The sequence below is a fragment of the Psammomys obesus genome, unplaced genomic scaffold (genome assembly GCF_907164565.1).
Source record: "Psammomys obesus unplaced genomic scaffold, mPsaObe1.curated_primary_1811, whole genome shotgun sequence".
In the NCBI taxonomy this organism is placed as follows: Eukaryota; Metazoa; Chordata; class Mammalia; order Rodentia; family Muridae; genus Psammomys; species Psammomys obesus.
Window position 1 is genome coordinate 30,257,820 of NW_026596073.1, and position 16,250 is coordinate 30,274,069.

Here is a 16,250-nt window from a genome sequence, read left to right on the forward strand (position 1 = left end):
GCTGGCCCCGCTCCTCAGGGTCAGCGCGAGGGGCCTTTTGAAAGACGCGACTGGCCGGGTGGTTCGCAGAGGCCTGAGGCGAGAGGTCGACGGTGGCAGCGCAGCAATGGCGACCGCGGGCGGCAGCCGACGAGCCCCGGTCCCCGGCCCTAGGCTCGGCCTGCCTCTGGCCGCTCACCTGCCCGCGAGCCTGGGCCGGGAGGGAGCGAAGGACAGCCTCGGGGGTGCGCTGGCCGGGAGGCCGTCGGTTTGGTTCCCTTCCCCTCATGTTCTCCTCTTTCTAGACTTTGCTACTGAGACCCCTCAGCCCTGAGGAGATTCGCGGTTGTGTTGGTGTTTTTCACGCCCGCTCCGCGATCACGAATTCCCCTTTGGAGTTGAGCGTAGGGAAGGAATTCTGAAAAGTTCATTGTTAAAACACAGCCCCAGCTTTGAGGTCAATTAAAGAGGGGTGTGTCTGTAGCCACTGGGAGCATAGGTGTGTGAAAACAAAACAAAACAGTGGAATCAAAGGTTTTGGTGGGTTCCTCTTCCAGGAACTTGTTTACCAAGGTTTTTAGTCATCTGGCAATTTCATCCCACACAGGTGAGAAAACTTCTGGAAACAATGACTGGTTTCAGAGTTCCAGGGTCCCTAGCTTTGCTCAGATGCTGAAAAAGAATTTACCAGTTCAGTCATCAGCTCAGACGGTAACTTTGCCCACCGGATATTCCTCCGAAAGTTGCAACCTGTCGAATATGGCATCCAAGGTTACACAAGTGACAGGTACAACTTGATTCCTATTTGTAGAAGTACATTGGTTCGTTAAGACGCTGGGAATGCCAGTAAGTGCTAAGTGGTGTGTGTGTGTGTATGTAGGTATGTGTATCTGTCTATCGTGTGTGGTCATGTGCCATTTGAAGTTAATAGCTATGACTTATAATAGGAGGGCTGTAGAACTCTTTTTGCAGACCATTCATCTATCTGTCTCTATCTATCTATCTATCTATCTATCTATCTATCTATCTATCTATCTATCTATCTATCTTTATCTAGGTTTTCAAGTCAGTGTTTCTCTGTGTAGCCTTGGCTATCCTGGACTCACTTTGTAGACCAGGCTGGCCTTGAACTCATAGAGATCCACCTGCCTTTGCCTCCCTGAGTGCTGGGATTACAAGTGTGTGCCATTGTGCCTGGCCTGCTGATCATTTATTAATTTCCACCTTCACTGTTGAATTATTTAGTATGACTTACACCCACTCCCCCCGCCATGAGGTGTCAGGGAAAGCACTAAACTAATAATGATGTTATAGTCTACATATCACTTAGTATAACATAACGCAGAGGCAAGCAAACTGTAAAACTTAGGTTGAATTGGAATTAGAGAGCTTATAATGCCTCCGTGGGACAGGCATAAGAGTGGAACACAAAACTAAATTGTAGTCCCAACAAAACCCGATCTATATAATTTCCACTCTAGGCCTTAGTGATCTCATCTGTAAAAATGACTTATCTCTGAAGACGTCACTAAAATTCCATTAGTTTTTCTCTCATTAGTGATATTTCTGTACATGTCCCAAGTATGCCAAAAGGCATATACAGTAACAGGTTGTGCCTATATATGTGCCCAGACTGTCTAGTAAGAACTTGAGGAAAAACACATGCTTATTTAGAAGGGTTTAGTACTTTGTGCTCATTTTCTTTAAACCAAACTGACTAGTGTAAACATTTGTCCTTAGGTAATTTTCCAGAGCCATTGCTTTCCAAAGGTCTTTCATCTATTTCAAATCCTGTCCTTCCTCCAAAAAAAATACCTAAGGAATTTATAATGAAGTACAAACGTGGAGAGATAAATCCTGTGTCAGCCTTGCACCAGTTTGCACAAATGCAGCGTGTTCAGCTTGACCTTAAGGAAACTGTAACAACAGGCAAGTTCAAAGTTGTGTCATTTATCTGAGCATAGAAATTTTTTTCAGTAAAAGTAGGGCATATAAGCAGGTTCTGCATTTACATATTACATGCAGTGTTAGATTAATAGGTATTTTGTTTTGTGGTGCAAATATTTGTGCAATAAACACCCACTTCCAGTGATGTTAAGCATTTGTCCTGAAATCTGCGATTGTGACACCTAAGGAAAATATGGTCAAGTTTGGCCCCTGAAATTCCAGGATTTGATAAGAAAAGGTCACTTGCATGATTGATGGCACCTCTACTTATCGTGTCTGTGATTTCTACCACTCTCCTTTAAACCCTTAAACATGAAACACTTACTACCCTGTTATACTTGTGGAAGGCTACAGGAGTATAATCAGTTACAAGCAGAAAGAGGCTTCTAATCTCCATGTTGTGGACAGTTTCTGAGAACATTAGGAACTTGGGAAAAATAAGAGAATAAGTGCTTGTGAGTCTGAAGCCAGCCTGGTCTACAAATTGAGTCAGGAAAGCCAAGGCTACACAGAGAAACCCTGTCTCAAAAAAAAAGAAAGAAAGAAAAAGAAAAGAAAAAAAGAAGCAGCATTGACTGAGATGTGATAGTAAAATCACAGCTTTAAAATATTTGGGTGCACACATACAATTTTGTTTCTGTATTTTTCAACTTTTGCCTGTATCTATCTTAAAGATGGTATCTCTACAACATAGGCTAAAGCTCTGGAAATTTTACTGAGGATTCTTTTCATAAGTTTCTTTGAGCAAAATACCAGTAAACTTAACATGACAAAATGTGCAATGTATTATTTTCATTAAGTAAACTGTGGTCTCAGTCTTTAACATTTTAGCTTTCATACATTATTCTCAGATCACCCTTGGAAAATGTAAGCTATTAGTAAGAAAGATAAAAATTCCCAATGAAAACGTTTCACTGCTCTGAGGATTGCCACTGCTATTCATTTTGTGATCTTAATCTGATTAAGTAAGTTTGTGAACCTAGGTTATAAACAAATTAAGGTTCAAAGCTCAGCATTCTGATACAGAACATTTCTAACAAATTTTATGTATGTAATATGCATAAGAATCACTTGAACTACTTGCTAAGAATGTAAAATGTTATTTGGGTTAATAAGTTTAGTTGGAAATAACAGGTAAACATGGAAAAATGGTAAATTGAGATGTTTAGGTAAGGGAGGGGAGGAAGCAAGATTAGCCAGATACGGACTTAAGTTCCTAGTAAAATGTTGAGAGAATGTTTTAGAAACAATTAGTATAACATGTAAATATAAAGGAGGTCATTTAATACTAAATAGTTTTCCAGAATTTTATACTGGAATATTTTACTAACATTCAGACATTACTTATAAGAATATACTGTGAATGATTATAGCACTCATTCTGGATTCTTTTTCAAGGTAATGTTATGGGACCATATTTTGCTTTTTGTGCTGTGGTGGATGGTATTCAGTACAAGACAGGACTGGGACAAAATAAAAAGGAATCTAGATCCAACGCAGCAAAATTAGCTCTTGATGAACTTTTACAACTGGATGAGCCTGAGCCAAGAGCTTTAGAACCAGCAGGTAAGTGCAGCTGACTATTTGTGTTTGACTATGTGTTGTTTTTCAGAAGTCTGTGAAAGACTTATGTTTAAAAAGTCTTAACAACTATGAAGTGACATAATTTGAATAATTTCTCTCAATTGCTGTTTTCTGGAATGTTTCATAGCTACAATGATACTGTATTTTCATCACCAGAATATATAATTATGTTTTGCCAGTAGTCATACTAAAGGATGTAAGAGTAGTATCTTCTGTGGTTTTGACTTAAATTTTCTTATTGATGTGTAATGATGAGAAACTTTTCATGTGTTCATTTGATATTATCTTTTTAAGGAGGAGAGACAAATCATGTTTAAGTCATTTCTTCCATTTTCAATTCTATTGTTACTGCTTTTAAATCTATAACTATTCTGGGTATGTGAGGGGGTAGGGCTGAGAGGTGAGAACGGAGGGGTCTGTGATCAGGCTGTAAAGTGATTAATTAAATAATGAAGAAAAAATTTAAAGATATATGATGTACAACTTTGTTCATAGTACCTTTGATGTATAAACATTTTAGTTTTTATAAATCTATTTTTCTTTTGTTGTCTATATCTTTGGTGTCATACCCAAGAAATTACCACCAAATCCAGTGTCATAAAGTTTTCTCACTGTGGTTTCTTTTTAGAGATTTATAGTTTTAGCTATTACATTTAAGAGCTTTGATAAATTTTAGTTTTGTATACGATGTTAGTGTCCAATGTCATTCTTTGGCTTGTGAATAGTAGTTTTGCCAGGAGCATTTGTATTTTGTAATGCCCTTAGCACGTACCCTGTTAAAAACAAGTGGATTATGTCTTTCTGGGCGCCTTTCTGGGCATTCTTGCCTATGTGTCCGCCCTGATACCAGTAATACACTGTTTTCATTAGTGTCCTCTTGTTTTCACTACATAGTTTTGGAATAGGTTTTGAATTTGAGCATGTGGATTCTCTAATTTTAATTTTGGTTTTTACTTTTTTAACTGTTTAGCTGTTTGTACTTGGTATTTTACAATGAAGTTTTTCTTGTACAGTTTTGTTTTACTTAGACTATTTGTTCATAATAAGCAGAATTTAATGTCTTTAGTTTTTCTTCTGCTTGAGCCAAAATACTCTTGAGTAAATAGATTTTAAATCTTCCTTCTAAGTTTTCAGCTTACTTTTCTCAAGTCCAAGGTGAATGTATCTAACTTTAGTTAGCATTTTCTCTAGTATGAGGTCTCAGGTTGTATCACTACCCTTTCCTTGCTTGTTTCTATATCTTTAGCTGGTTTTTCATCTTAAAAGTAGTCTAGAGGAGTACTTTCTGCTTTCTTTTATCTAAGTTAAAAAAAAAAAAAAAAAAAAAACCCTAGCTTCCAGAACCTCTTTATTTAAATTTTTCTGATTTTTTTTCCTTACATGTCCCTCTGGTATGCCATGAGCTTTTCTTGGTTTTAGGGATGAACTGGGTTATTTGGGGGGGGGGGATTGCATTCTTGGGTTACTATTACTGCAGAATAAAGTGCTAACTCTCAGCTCTTTATTATGGTGTCCTTATTGTCTCCTTATGTTTTTGTTTGGTTTTGCTTTCAGGACCGCCTCCTATCCCTGCAGAGCCTGTTGTTACACCTGAAGCAGCATATGTTTCTAAAGTACAATATGGTAAGCTATGTTCTTTTCTTTTTTAGTGTTGTGTTTTGAAGATTAACCCAATGAAAAATTAAAATGCACAGTTATGAAAATATATTTTAACATTTTATTCAGACCTTTCATGCTTCTATTAAAAGGGTATTTTTTCCTTTAAAAATTACTTGTAGTGAAAGAAATGAGGTTGGAGGAAATGAGGAAATATTTAAAAATGGATTTGATCCAGTTCTGATGGTTTAGCCATATGTAACTCTAGCTGTTCTGGGAGCTGAGGCAGGAGAATAGCAAACTCAAAGCTGGCCACTCCACCAAACAGCCTGGCAGTTTAATGAGACTTGTCTAAAAATGTAAGAGGGGTCTTGGGCATAGCATGGTGGTACAGTACTAACCTACATGGTGTGAGAAGTTTGGCTCACTTGTCAGAACCACACAAATAACCGGGGATGGGTCCTTTTAATAAGGAAGTATATTAATAAGACACGTACATGGTACACATATGTACATGCTGACAAAACATAAAAACAAATCTTTAAAAATCATATACATACACATTTATCTGTATATATATATATGTGTGTATATACATCTTCAGTTGAAGTTACTATTCATGTGATCAAGGACTAATTAATTTTCATTGTACTTTTAATTTCTTCATTTTAAAAATTCTCATTACAGCAATTACCTCATCAAATTATTGTGAGGATTGAGTTGATAGGCATAAAATAATGAGTACCTGGCACACAGAAAGTATTTATTAAATTAGAACCTCTGTTCTTTCATTGTGACACTGTCACTCAGTATTATATAGCAGTTGTGTCCTTGGCTGGCAGACTATTGTCTCCTTGAAAACAGGGCATTCTTCTTAATTTCTATACTTATGATATCTGAAAGAGACTTCAGACTTTAAGGTACTTGTAAAATGAAATTTTTTCATGTTTTTTTTCTTTTTAATTAGGCTTTTTTTTTCCTCTCAGCATTGTTATTCTGTTCATCTTTCTAAGACAAAGAAGTCTCAAATGCCCATGTGTTTTCATGAACAGAACAGGTAAAATAAGCACATTCAAAAGGCAAAAGACAGAAGTCCACCAAGAGATGGATGGGTATAGACACTTGACCTCAAAGTGCAAGTCTTCATGAACAGCCTTGAGGGCTCAGACCACAAGAATGGTTGCATAATGTTGGAAGAGGTTTTGCCATTCCTATTATCCCTTGTAAACATTTTTAATTACCAAGGGGATAGATTGCAAACAATAAATAACCTAGATCACATTACCCTGGGAAAACAGGTCATAGTAGATGAGTCAGAAAGGATATAGTTTTTAAAATAATGTAGAAGTAGAGTCCAGCTTGGGAGCTTAAGTTTTGGAGCCAAATGTAAGAAAAAGGTAGGTGGAGAGATGGATCAGCAGTAAAAACACTTTCTGCTTTTGTAGACGACTTGAGTTCTTTTTCCAATTTTTTTATTATTTTATTATTAATTACACTTTATTCATTTTGTATTGCCCCATAAGCCCCTCCTTCCTTCCCTCCCTATCCCACCCTCCCTCCCCTTTCTGCATGCATGCCACTCCCCAAGTCCACTGATAGAGGAGGTTCTCCTCTCCTTTCTGATCTTAGTCTATCAGTTCTCATCATAAGTGGCTGCATTGTCCTCTACCGTGGCCTGGTAAGGCTGCTCCCCCCTCAGGGGGAGGTGATCAACAAGCAGGACAATCAGATTATGTCAGAGGCAGTCCCTCTTCCCATTACTATGTAACCCACTTGGACACTGAACTGCCATGGGCTACACCTGTGCAGGGGTTCCAGGTCATCTCCACAAATAGTCCTTGGTTGGAGTATGATTTTCTGGGAAGTTCCCTGTGTTCAAATTATCTTGTTCTGTTGCTCTCCTTGTAGAGTTCCCGTCCCCTCCAGCTCTTACTATTTCCCACTTCTTACATAGAATTCCATTCACTCTGCCCATCAGTTGGCCATCAGGCTCAGCATCTGCTTTGACAGTCTATACTGGAGAAGCTTTCAGAGGCCCTCTGTGGCAGGTTTCAAGGTTGTTTCCTGTTTTCTTCTGGCTTTCAGAGGCCCTCTGTAGCAGGTTCTGAGGTTGTTTCCTATTTTCTTTTTCTTCTGATGTCCATCCTCTTTGCCTTTCAGGATGGGGATTGAACATTTTAGTTAGGGTCCTCTCTTTTGCTTAGTTTGTTTGGATGTACAGATTTTAGTGGGCTTATTCTATGTTGTATGTTTGTATGAGTGAGTATATCCCATGCGTGTCTTTTTGCTTCTGGGACAACTCACTCAGGATGATCCTTTCCAGGTCCCACCATTTACCTGAAAATTTCATGATTTCCTTATTTTTCATTGCTGAGTAATACTCCATTGTATAGATGTACCACAGTTTCTGCATCCATTCTTCAGTTGAGGGGCATCTGGGCTGTTTCCAGCTTCTGGCTATTACAAATAAAGCTGCTACAAACATGGTTGAGCAAATGTCCTTTTTGTGTACTTGAGCCTCTTTTGGGTATATGCCTAGGAGTGGTATGGCTGGATCTTGAGGAAGCGCTATTCCTAGTTGTCTGAGAAAGCGCCAGATTGATTTCCAGAGTGGTTGTACAAGTTTACATTCCCACCAGCAGTGGAGAAGGGTTCCCTTATTCCCAGCACACACATTGGGTGTCTCACAACTGCCTGTAATTCCAGCTCCAGGGGATCTCACACCCTCTTCTTGTCCCCATGCCCCCCCCCCACACACATACAGAAAAACAGGCCTATGTATAAATCTTTAAATTAAGATGAAGAGCTGTTTTAGTATATTGAGGGTTTTTTTTTTTTGTTTTGTTTTGTTTTTTGTGGTGTTCAGGATTGAACCCAGGAAAATATTTTAAGCACTTTACCACTGAGCTATATTTTCATCTTCTATTACACACTGATGAGCCTCAAATGCTCTTTATGATATTTTTAATATGCTGCAAAACATTTTCTTGCCACATTCATAATTTGTATTCTGTTGGTACTAATTTTCAGTGGGTTTTTTGTTTGTTTGTTGTTTCTTTTTTTTTTTTTCCTTTTGGTTTTTCAAGACAGCTCTGGCTGTCCTGTAGACCAAGCTATCCTGCTTGTTCCCCTTAGTTCTGGGATTAAAGGCATGTGCCACCATTGCCTGACTCAGTGTTCCTTTTATATCATAAAATAAGACATAAAGTAATTGCAAACCATATGTATTTTCATTTTTGGAATCATTAAAGAGAATTAAAACCAATAAACAGCAACCTTCAGTGTTCAAGGCTAAGTTAATACAAAGAATGGACTTAGCTGTAATGCTCAGGTAGTAAGGTTAATACTGGCATCATTCATAAGAAGTTATTCACAAAGTGCTGTAATTTATCTTCTTAATAACCATGACAAAAAGTGTAAATTTGTCTACATATCTCTATAAATTACTAACAAACAAATGTAACTGCAAAATAAGACATCTCTTAGAAAAATAGTAGTGCTCTTGAAATTTGTACTGCTTTTTATTTTTTTCTAGAAGGGAGACAAGTCCAGTATGCAAAGATTTCACAACTTGTTAAAGAAACATTTGGTCAACTAATTTCTAGTCACTCACAATATCTGAAATGTAGCAGTTCATTGGCTGCTTTCATTATTGAAAGAGGTAAGTCCATGTATTTGTTATATATTACTTTTCAGAAAAATTAATACCTTAATGATTTGAACTGCACTTCATAATATTTGGTTAATTATCGTTGCTTCTGTAGACAGTGATTTTACATTGATTTGAAGTGATCTTTTCTGTAGGAGAGTCATTAAATGCAAAGCTTCTTAAAGGTGGAGCCTAAATGGACTGAATAGAAACCAATAGAGAGCTGCAGAATAATGAAAGGCCTAACAATTAAACCTTTCCCAATCAGAAGCAAGATCGTCTCCATAGCAACCCTCATTATAGCAGACACTTAAGAGAGAGCTATAAAAATTAGCATGTTTATTTTCAAGTAAGAAAATATCAAAATATTCAAGAGTATGTTCCTGTGGACATTTTGATGTTACAGTTCTATTTTAACTTTATCCTGCCTTTTAATGTTTAGAGTTTGAATTTTGTATTCAAGATGTTGATGAAACAATTTTTGCTATAAGATACATTATATATGTCATATATATATATATATATATATATATATATATATATATATATATATTAGTTTAAGATGGTGAAAAAAATTTAACAACAACAACAAAAAACTGTGCTTAATCATGCAAGCATGCGTGAGAAGCTGGATGTGCTACACCCTTTTGTAATCCCAGAACTCAGAAGTCTGAGACAGGAGGTTCATAACGTCAGGGTCTGCCTGGAATTACATAGTTAGGCTATATCTTTAAAAACAAGTTATAAGAATTTATAGATAGAAGTAACTGAATAGATAATCTGCAACAGGCAAGATGTAAGCTGAGACTTTAAATGCTAGTGAGGTTTCCCTGAGTAGAGGAAAGGAAATATTTTAGACATAGGAAGGTATGAGAAAAAAGAGTGGTGGAAAATATTTATTGGGACAACAAGGAGGTGAATTTATTGATAATATATGGTTGTATATGTACAGGAGTAAAATAAAATATTTTATTTAGATTGATAAGATTGATATTTAGATTGATAAGATATGGTATTAGACTACAAGGTGACTTAAAAGCTAGTAAAAAAAATTAGATTTAATAAGATTGATAATGCAAAAGATATTTAGATTTTGGATAATCACAGTTGAAGCTGTTACATTGGAATTCCTCTGGAAGAACTGGGAACATGAGCAAAAAGAGAAAATCCATATTTAAATTGATAATCTGAAGGTAGAAATAATATAACAGGATCAATAAAAACCATCACTTCAAGTTCACATGGTAGAATAGTGTCTCCAGGTGCACAGAAATTCTTGAAAGTGACAAGAAGCTATATGAAGAATGTAAGAAAGAATAAAAATGTTTTAGGAAGTACAAGTGTGTATGTGGGCTGGTAAAATCTGAGGGACATCAAGTGAACATTCCTGCAATAACTCATTTGTACTCTGAGACTTCAATACCTTACTCACCTGTTATTTTAGTTGGGTTGTAAGAAGCTAACAGGAAAATGGATGGATCTGGAAAGTACTTATTAAGTGAGCTGATAAAGGCCCACATGCAGATTTTAACTTTAGTGCTTGTATGTGTGTAAATAAGTGGGAGTGGGTATAGGTTCTGAAACTAGATAGGAGACCACAAGAGGAAACAAAAGTATTAAGGAAGAGGAGTAGGGGGCAAAAGGATACGTGTGACATAAAAGCAGAAAGCAACCTACTGAGGTGGAAAGCAGTAACATAGAGAAGTGGACTGAAGGAGGAAAATCAAAAGCAAAATTTGTTTGAAAAATACCATAATAAAAAATGAGAAAATATTTTCTGACTTTGGCATGCTATTCATGTAGATAGGCTTTTGTCAGTTATGTACCACAGGGCTCACCATTGATGTCAGTTCTGAACACATTTCACAATGAAATGGGCTGGGGAAATGTCTCAGCAGCTAAAAGCAATCATGAGGACCAGAATTTGAACCCCAACACCATACAACAAGCTAGGTGTTCCCTTTAAATTTCTGTAACCCCAGTTCCAGGCAGGGTGGAAACAAGAGGATTGCTGAGGCTTGCTGGCTTCCAGCCTAGCCGAGAGGTAAGCCCCAGGTTCAGGAAGAGACCCTGCATCAGAGGAACAGGCAGAGAGCAATGAAGAGCAGTCTGGACATCCTCTTCTGGCTTCTGTACATGCACACACATGCAGCTTGCACACCTACACACAATTTCTAGGGCAGCTCTGCTGACAGCCTGTTTCCTCAGGGTGATAACTTGCATGATTTCTTCTGAGGTGAATGCCCTTTACCCCCTTAGGTTGCAGCTTTAACTCAGCACCTACCTTACATGATGGCCTCTTATTTTTCACATCAGCTCCATAATTGTTTCCTTCAAAGCACAGATTACAGTTTGGGGTGTGTTTAGCCTCCCTACCCCCTTGCTTAGTAGAAGTATGTTTTTTTCAACATTGAACCTAACTAGCATCTATTCAGACCTGGTACACACTGGGATGTTTCTAATTTCTGTTGAATTATTAAGTCCTTCAGATTGCAAATGTAAATTGAACTTTGTTTGAAAGGCTGAGACTAGAGATTATCTGAAATCATCAACATGGAAGCAAAAGTTCGAAAGAGAAAGATATTTAGAATTTTGTTGTTATTTTTGGAGGAAAAGCAATGAGCTGCCCACTAGGCTCTTAAAAGGATCCATGATCGGGATGTGAGAGGAGAAAAGACTGCCAGTTTGAATTGCACATTTTTAAAGTATGGAATTTCAGGTGTGAGCAAAGTAAAATGTGAATGGAAAAAAACTACTGAGAAATACATAGGTGTTTACTTTATTTAAAATAAACCAGTGCAATAGAACAGAAAAAAAAATAATTTAGTTTATAGAGAGTTTGAGTAGATTGATGAAAATCAGAGCTATCACAGAGAGTGTTCAGGACAGAAGAGCCTTGTTAGCTGTATACATAGTGAAAGTTAAGGTTATTTGGTAATTATGTTGCTTGTATTAAAAATACATGATGTACTATGACATAAGACAGTTGCCATTTATATTGAGCTAACTACTTTTTAAATTTCATTTCTGAAAACACTCTAAGACCCCTGGAACTACTTTTCTTGTTATTATCTGATTGAAAAATGGCTATAGGGACTGGAGATATAGCTCAGTAGTTAAGAGCACTACTGCTTTTGCAGAGGACTTGAGTTTGTTTCCCAGCACCCACTTTGGGCGACAACTCATAGCTACCTGAAACTCCAGTTTTAAGGGCTCCAACACCTTCTGGCCTCTTTGGGCACTGGCATACATGTGGCATGAAAACAGATGTATGCATACACATAAATAAAAAATAAACTTTTAAAAATGAGGATAAACATGGTATATTCTCACTTATATAGACCTACAAAATATGATAAACATAATGAAATCTATATACCTAAAGAAGATAAACAAGAAAATGGACACAGGGTAAGATGATCAATCCTCACTTAGAAAGACAAATAGGATTTGCATTGGACATATGATAGGAGTCTACCACAGAAGGCCTTTGAAAGACTCTACCTAGCAGTGTTTCAAAGCAGATACTAAGACTCATAACCAAACCTTCGGCAGAGTTCAGGGAATTATATAAAAGAAGGGGAGTTAGTATGACATGGAAAGGATAGGAGCTCCACAAGGACCAAATATATCTGGGCACAGGGGTCTTTTCTGAGACTGACACTCCACCAAGGACCATGTATGGGTATAACCTAGAACCTCTGCTCGGATGTAGCCCGTGGTAGCTCAGTAACCAGTTGGTTTCCCATAGTAAGGGGAACAGGGACTATTTCTGACAGGAATTCAATGGCAGGCTCTTTGACCTCCCCACACCCCAAGAGAGGAGTAGTCCCACTAGAGAAGGACTTTGCAGCCAGTCCTGAAGATACCTGATAAAACAGGGTCAGATGAAAGGGGAGGAAGTCCTCCCCAATCAGTGGACTTGGAAAGGGGCAGGGAAGAGATGAGGGAGGAAGGGTGGGATTGGGAGAGAATAAGGGAGTGGGATATAGAGTTAATAAAATATAACTAATAATAAAAAATTAAAATTAAAAAAATGAGGATAAAGGTAGAATTTGAACGTAGGAGGGAGGTTAAATAACAACTTGCTGTTGTTTTCAGCTGGACATCATGAGGTTGTGGCTGTAGGCACAGGTGAATACAACTACAGCCAGTGTATCAAGCCGAATGGAAGGGTGCTGCATGATACTCATGCAGTTGTTACAGCAAGAAGGTCTCTCCTTAGGTAAGGTAAAGGTTATGTTAATATTCTCAGACCAAATTAATGACATAGAAGTTTCCCTGTTTAAAAGTGGAGCTTTACTCATAGGAGAGCAAAGAATTTAACAACCTGTAATCCAAATCATCTGATATTTTTATGTTGTGGTAACCGCACCATGGTAATTACAATGTCTTCTCTAGATTTTGATGACTTCTTTGTGAACTAAGTTTTAAGAGTCCTACAAGATTTTTTTTAAGTTAGAAATGCCATCTTTGAATGATTAAAGTTATTGGAAAGTGAAACTTTAGGTTTGCACAAAGTAAGTTTGATTTTATTTCACTTCTAAATTATATATACTTATCCAAAGGCAGCACCAAAAAATAACAGGCTTCCAGTTGCAGATTCTTCACTTACTCTACTTCAATTTAATGGCAGGGTATAAACAATGTATCCTTTAGACTAGCCGTTCTCATGTGGGTTGTGACCCATTTGGGGTTGGATGACCCCTTCACAGGGGTTATAGATCAGATATCTTGAATATCAGATATTTATATGACAGTTCATATCAGTAGCAAAATTACAGTTAGGAAGTAGCAACAAAATAGTTTTATGGTTTGGGGGTCACCACAACATGAGGGCAGTAAAGGTTGCAGCATTAGGAAGGTTGAGAACCACGGCTTTAGACTGATAAAGCAAGAGAAGGAAAAGGGCTGAAGTAGATTCCTCTTCTCCACCCCCAGATCAATCATTCTGCTCCTTACAAGAGGAAGGAATAGCAGGTGATTCAAAAATGATGTTTCTGTATATAAAAACATGAACAGTGGGAATTGAGTGTTACTTCCAAAATATACACCAACTTTTTATTCTCTTAAGCCATTAAACTTGACAAATTTCCATTATAGTAAATATCAAATCCAAGTTGAAGTAAGCAGACTGAACAGTTATTGGCATTCTGCTGCGTTTGTTTAATTTCTGTATTTTCACTGTTGTTCTTTTTTTTCTTGCTGAAATATTTAAAAACAAATTTTAGACCTGTTTTACATGAAAAACAATGCAAGTAGGAATCTTTCATAAGGAAAGAGTTGTACAATCTTAAAAGTTGTTAGAGAAGTGTGGTGGGAAGATGGGGAAGTGAGCTTGCTCTGCAAGATTTTAGGCCCACTTGCAATCTTCAGAATGTGAATACAGATCTGAACATGGCTGCATGTTCCTGTGACTTTAGCCTTAGGGAGTGGAGACAGCCAGATCCTGAGAGCTCAATGGCCAGCTGACGCAGCCTAAACTGTAAGCAGTTTCCCCACACAATGGGGAGGAACAATTGAGGAATATGCCTATCACCCTGTTCCAGTATTTGCATGTGCACTCTTATGTACATTTACTCCACACATGCACACATTATTGTGGAAGCCCAATAGGACGTTGTAACTCATTGTTGTCCATTCCTCCTTGATGCTGATGGAATTATCTGACCTTAATGCTACCTCTCAAGTGTGAAGTTTCTCTCATGCTTGGCATTGTTTCACATTGGTGTTTAATCCTATATTTCTGGTGATGAGAGTAAGTACAGTATCCCTTAAAGTCATGATGTTTTTTTAAGTAAAGTAATATCGGTCCCTCACCGATAAGTTGCTGTCTTTCAGGATATCTACTTCACTTCATAGTACAACCTGTAATGTTCCCTGTGTTGTATCTGTGCTTTTGGGTTTTTCTTCAGCACCACTAAGAAACACTGTTGATGATGGTGATGGTAATAAAATAGGAGTAACTTGTTTTGATAGGAAAAAGTGGACCCGTCAGAACTATCTCAGGAAGAAAGGGGCAACCTGGAGAAATGGGTCCTTTGCAAGATATGATAGTTAGAGACTGAAATGTGCAGTGTGGAATAGTAGGGAAGCAGTGACTCTTGAATATAAGCTACAGAGCAGCCCAAGAAGTCCAGAACTTGAGGGACTTAATTCTCACTAGATAAAGTTATAAGACTCTTATCAATATCAAAGCTTTTGACATACAGAGACATTTTTCATGTTACACTTAGTTCTGATATTCACTAAGATATATCTGCAATAAACTTTATTACTTAAATTTACAACATTTATTTTAGGTACTTTTATAGACAGCTTCTACTCTTCTATAGCAAAAATCCTGCCATGATGGAAAAGTCAATCTTTTGTACAGAACCAGCTTCTAATCTGCTTACTCTGAAACAGAACATCAACATTTACCTCTACATGAACCAGTTGCCTAAAGGATCAGCCCAGATCAAGTCACAATTGTAAGTATTATGGAAGTTGTTTTTAAAAGATAGCAGAATGGTCATTGTATGCATGTTCTGAATCCCTCTCAGTCAGCTTGTGTGTATCCATATTCTCTGTGTAGCCTTAAGTTGTTATCTATGGGCTTCAGGGCACAACAGACCTCTACTCCCTCTTCACTCACTCTGATCTATGACCAGTTTTAAAGAATACTTTTTATTCTTTTGAAAAATAGAATTTTTCTTTTAACATTTTTCAAGCTTTAGGAAATTATGGGTCTTGAAGTATACATATTCAAATATGGAGATTAAAAACTGTTCTATGGTCAAAATGTCATTGCTTTGATGAATCTGTATTATCAGATAAAATGAACTCTGAACAGTACGGATAAGAACAGTGAAAAAAGAAAAACCCACCCTTAGCCTGACCATCTAGAAACAGCCATGCGCAGCATTTTTATAAAAATTCTAGGAATTGCTTTGAAAATAAGATCTATGGGTAGATAAAATTCAAGAAAAATAACTTTAGATTTTATTAACATTTTACCATAGGTGCATTTTTAATAAAATATTTTCCATTTCATTATTTTATTGTTTTTAAAATTTTTATATAGAAGAAACCTGTTCTCAAAGTACAAGAACAAAAATTTTTATTATTATTGGTTTTTTTGAAATAGGGTCTCATGTATTCCAGACCAGGCTTGAGCCCATTATATAGCCAAGGCTTGTCGTAAATTTTTTGGCAAGGGTCAGCAGCTCAGTAAATAGCCCTGGCTGGCCTTGAACTTGCAGTGAAGTTCAAGACTGGCCTTGAACACATGGAGATCTGCCTGCTTCTGCCTCCCAAGTACTGGAGTTAAAGGTGTGGGCCACCACACTAGGCCTTACCATTCTGTTGAAAGGGATATAAAGAATGATGATAGTAGGAAACTGCTGAAGCTCAGTGTGTTTGGTAACTTGTTTTGCATTAATTTTGGGGGTAGTAAATTCATTCCTACTTTCTTTGTGTTTGCATCTGTTCATGTTACTAGAATTAAGTGTGT

The 16,250-nt window shown here is 37.3% G+C and overlaps 1 protein-coding gene across 2 annotated transcripts in view; it reads left to right on the forward strand.

Moving 5' to 3' along the window:
* Window positions 1-609: 609 nt before the first annotated feature.
* Window positions 610-16,250, forward strand: part of Adad1 (adenosine deaminase domain containing 1) — a 32,975-nt gene continuing 17,334 nt past the window's right edge. Inside the window, exons 1-7 of one of the 2 annotated variants that reach the window (XM_055626138.1) lie at window positions 610-766; window positions 1,720-1,908; window positions 3,325-3,492; window positions 5,065-5,133; window positions 8,642-8,767; window positions 12,857-12,980; window positions 15,091-15,228. In XM_055626138.1, coding sequence (XP_055482113.1) covers window positions 649-766; window positions 1,720-1,908; window positions 3,325-3,492; window positions 5,065-5,133; window positions 8,642-8,767; window positions 12,857-12,980; window positions 15,091-15,228 — 932 coding nt within the window. In that variant the 5' untranslated portion in view covers window positions 610-648. Of the gene's footprint in view, window positions 767-1,719; window positions 1,909-3,324; window positions 3,493-5,064; window positions 5,134-8,641; window positions 8,768-12,856; window positions 12,981-15,057; window positions 15,229-16,250 lie in introns of both variants that reach the window. The other variant, XM_055626137.1, reaches the window with a different exon arrangement.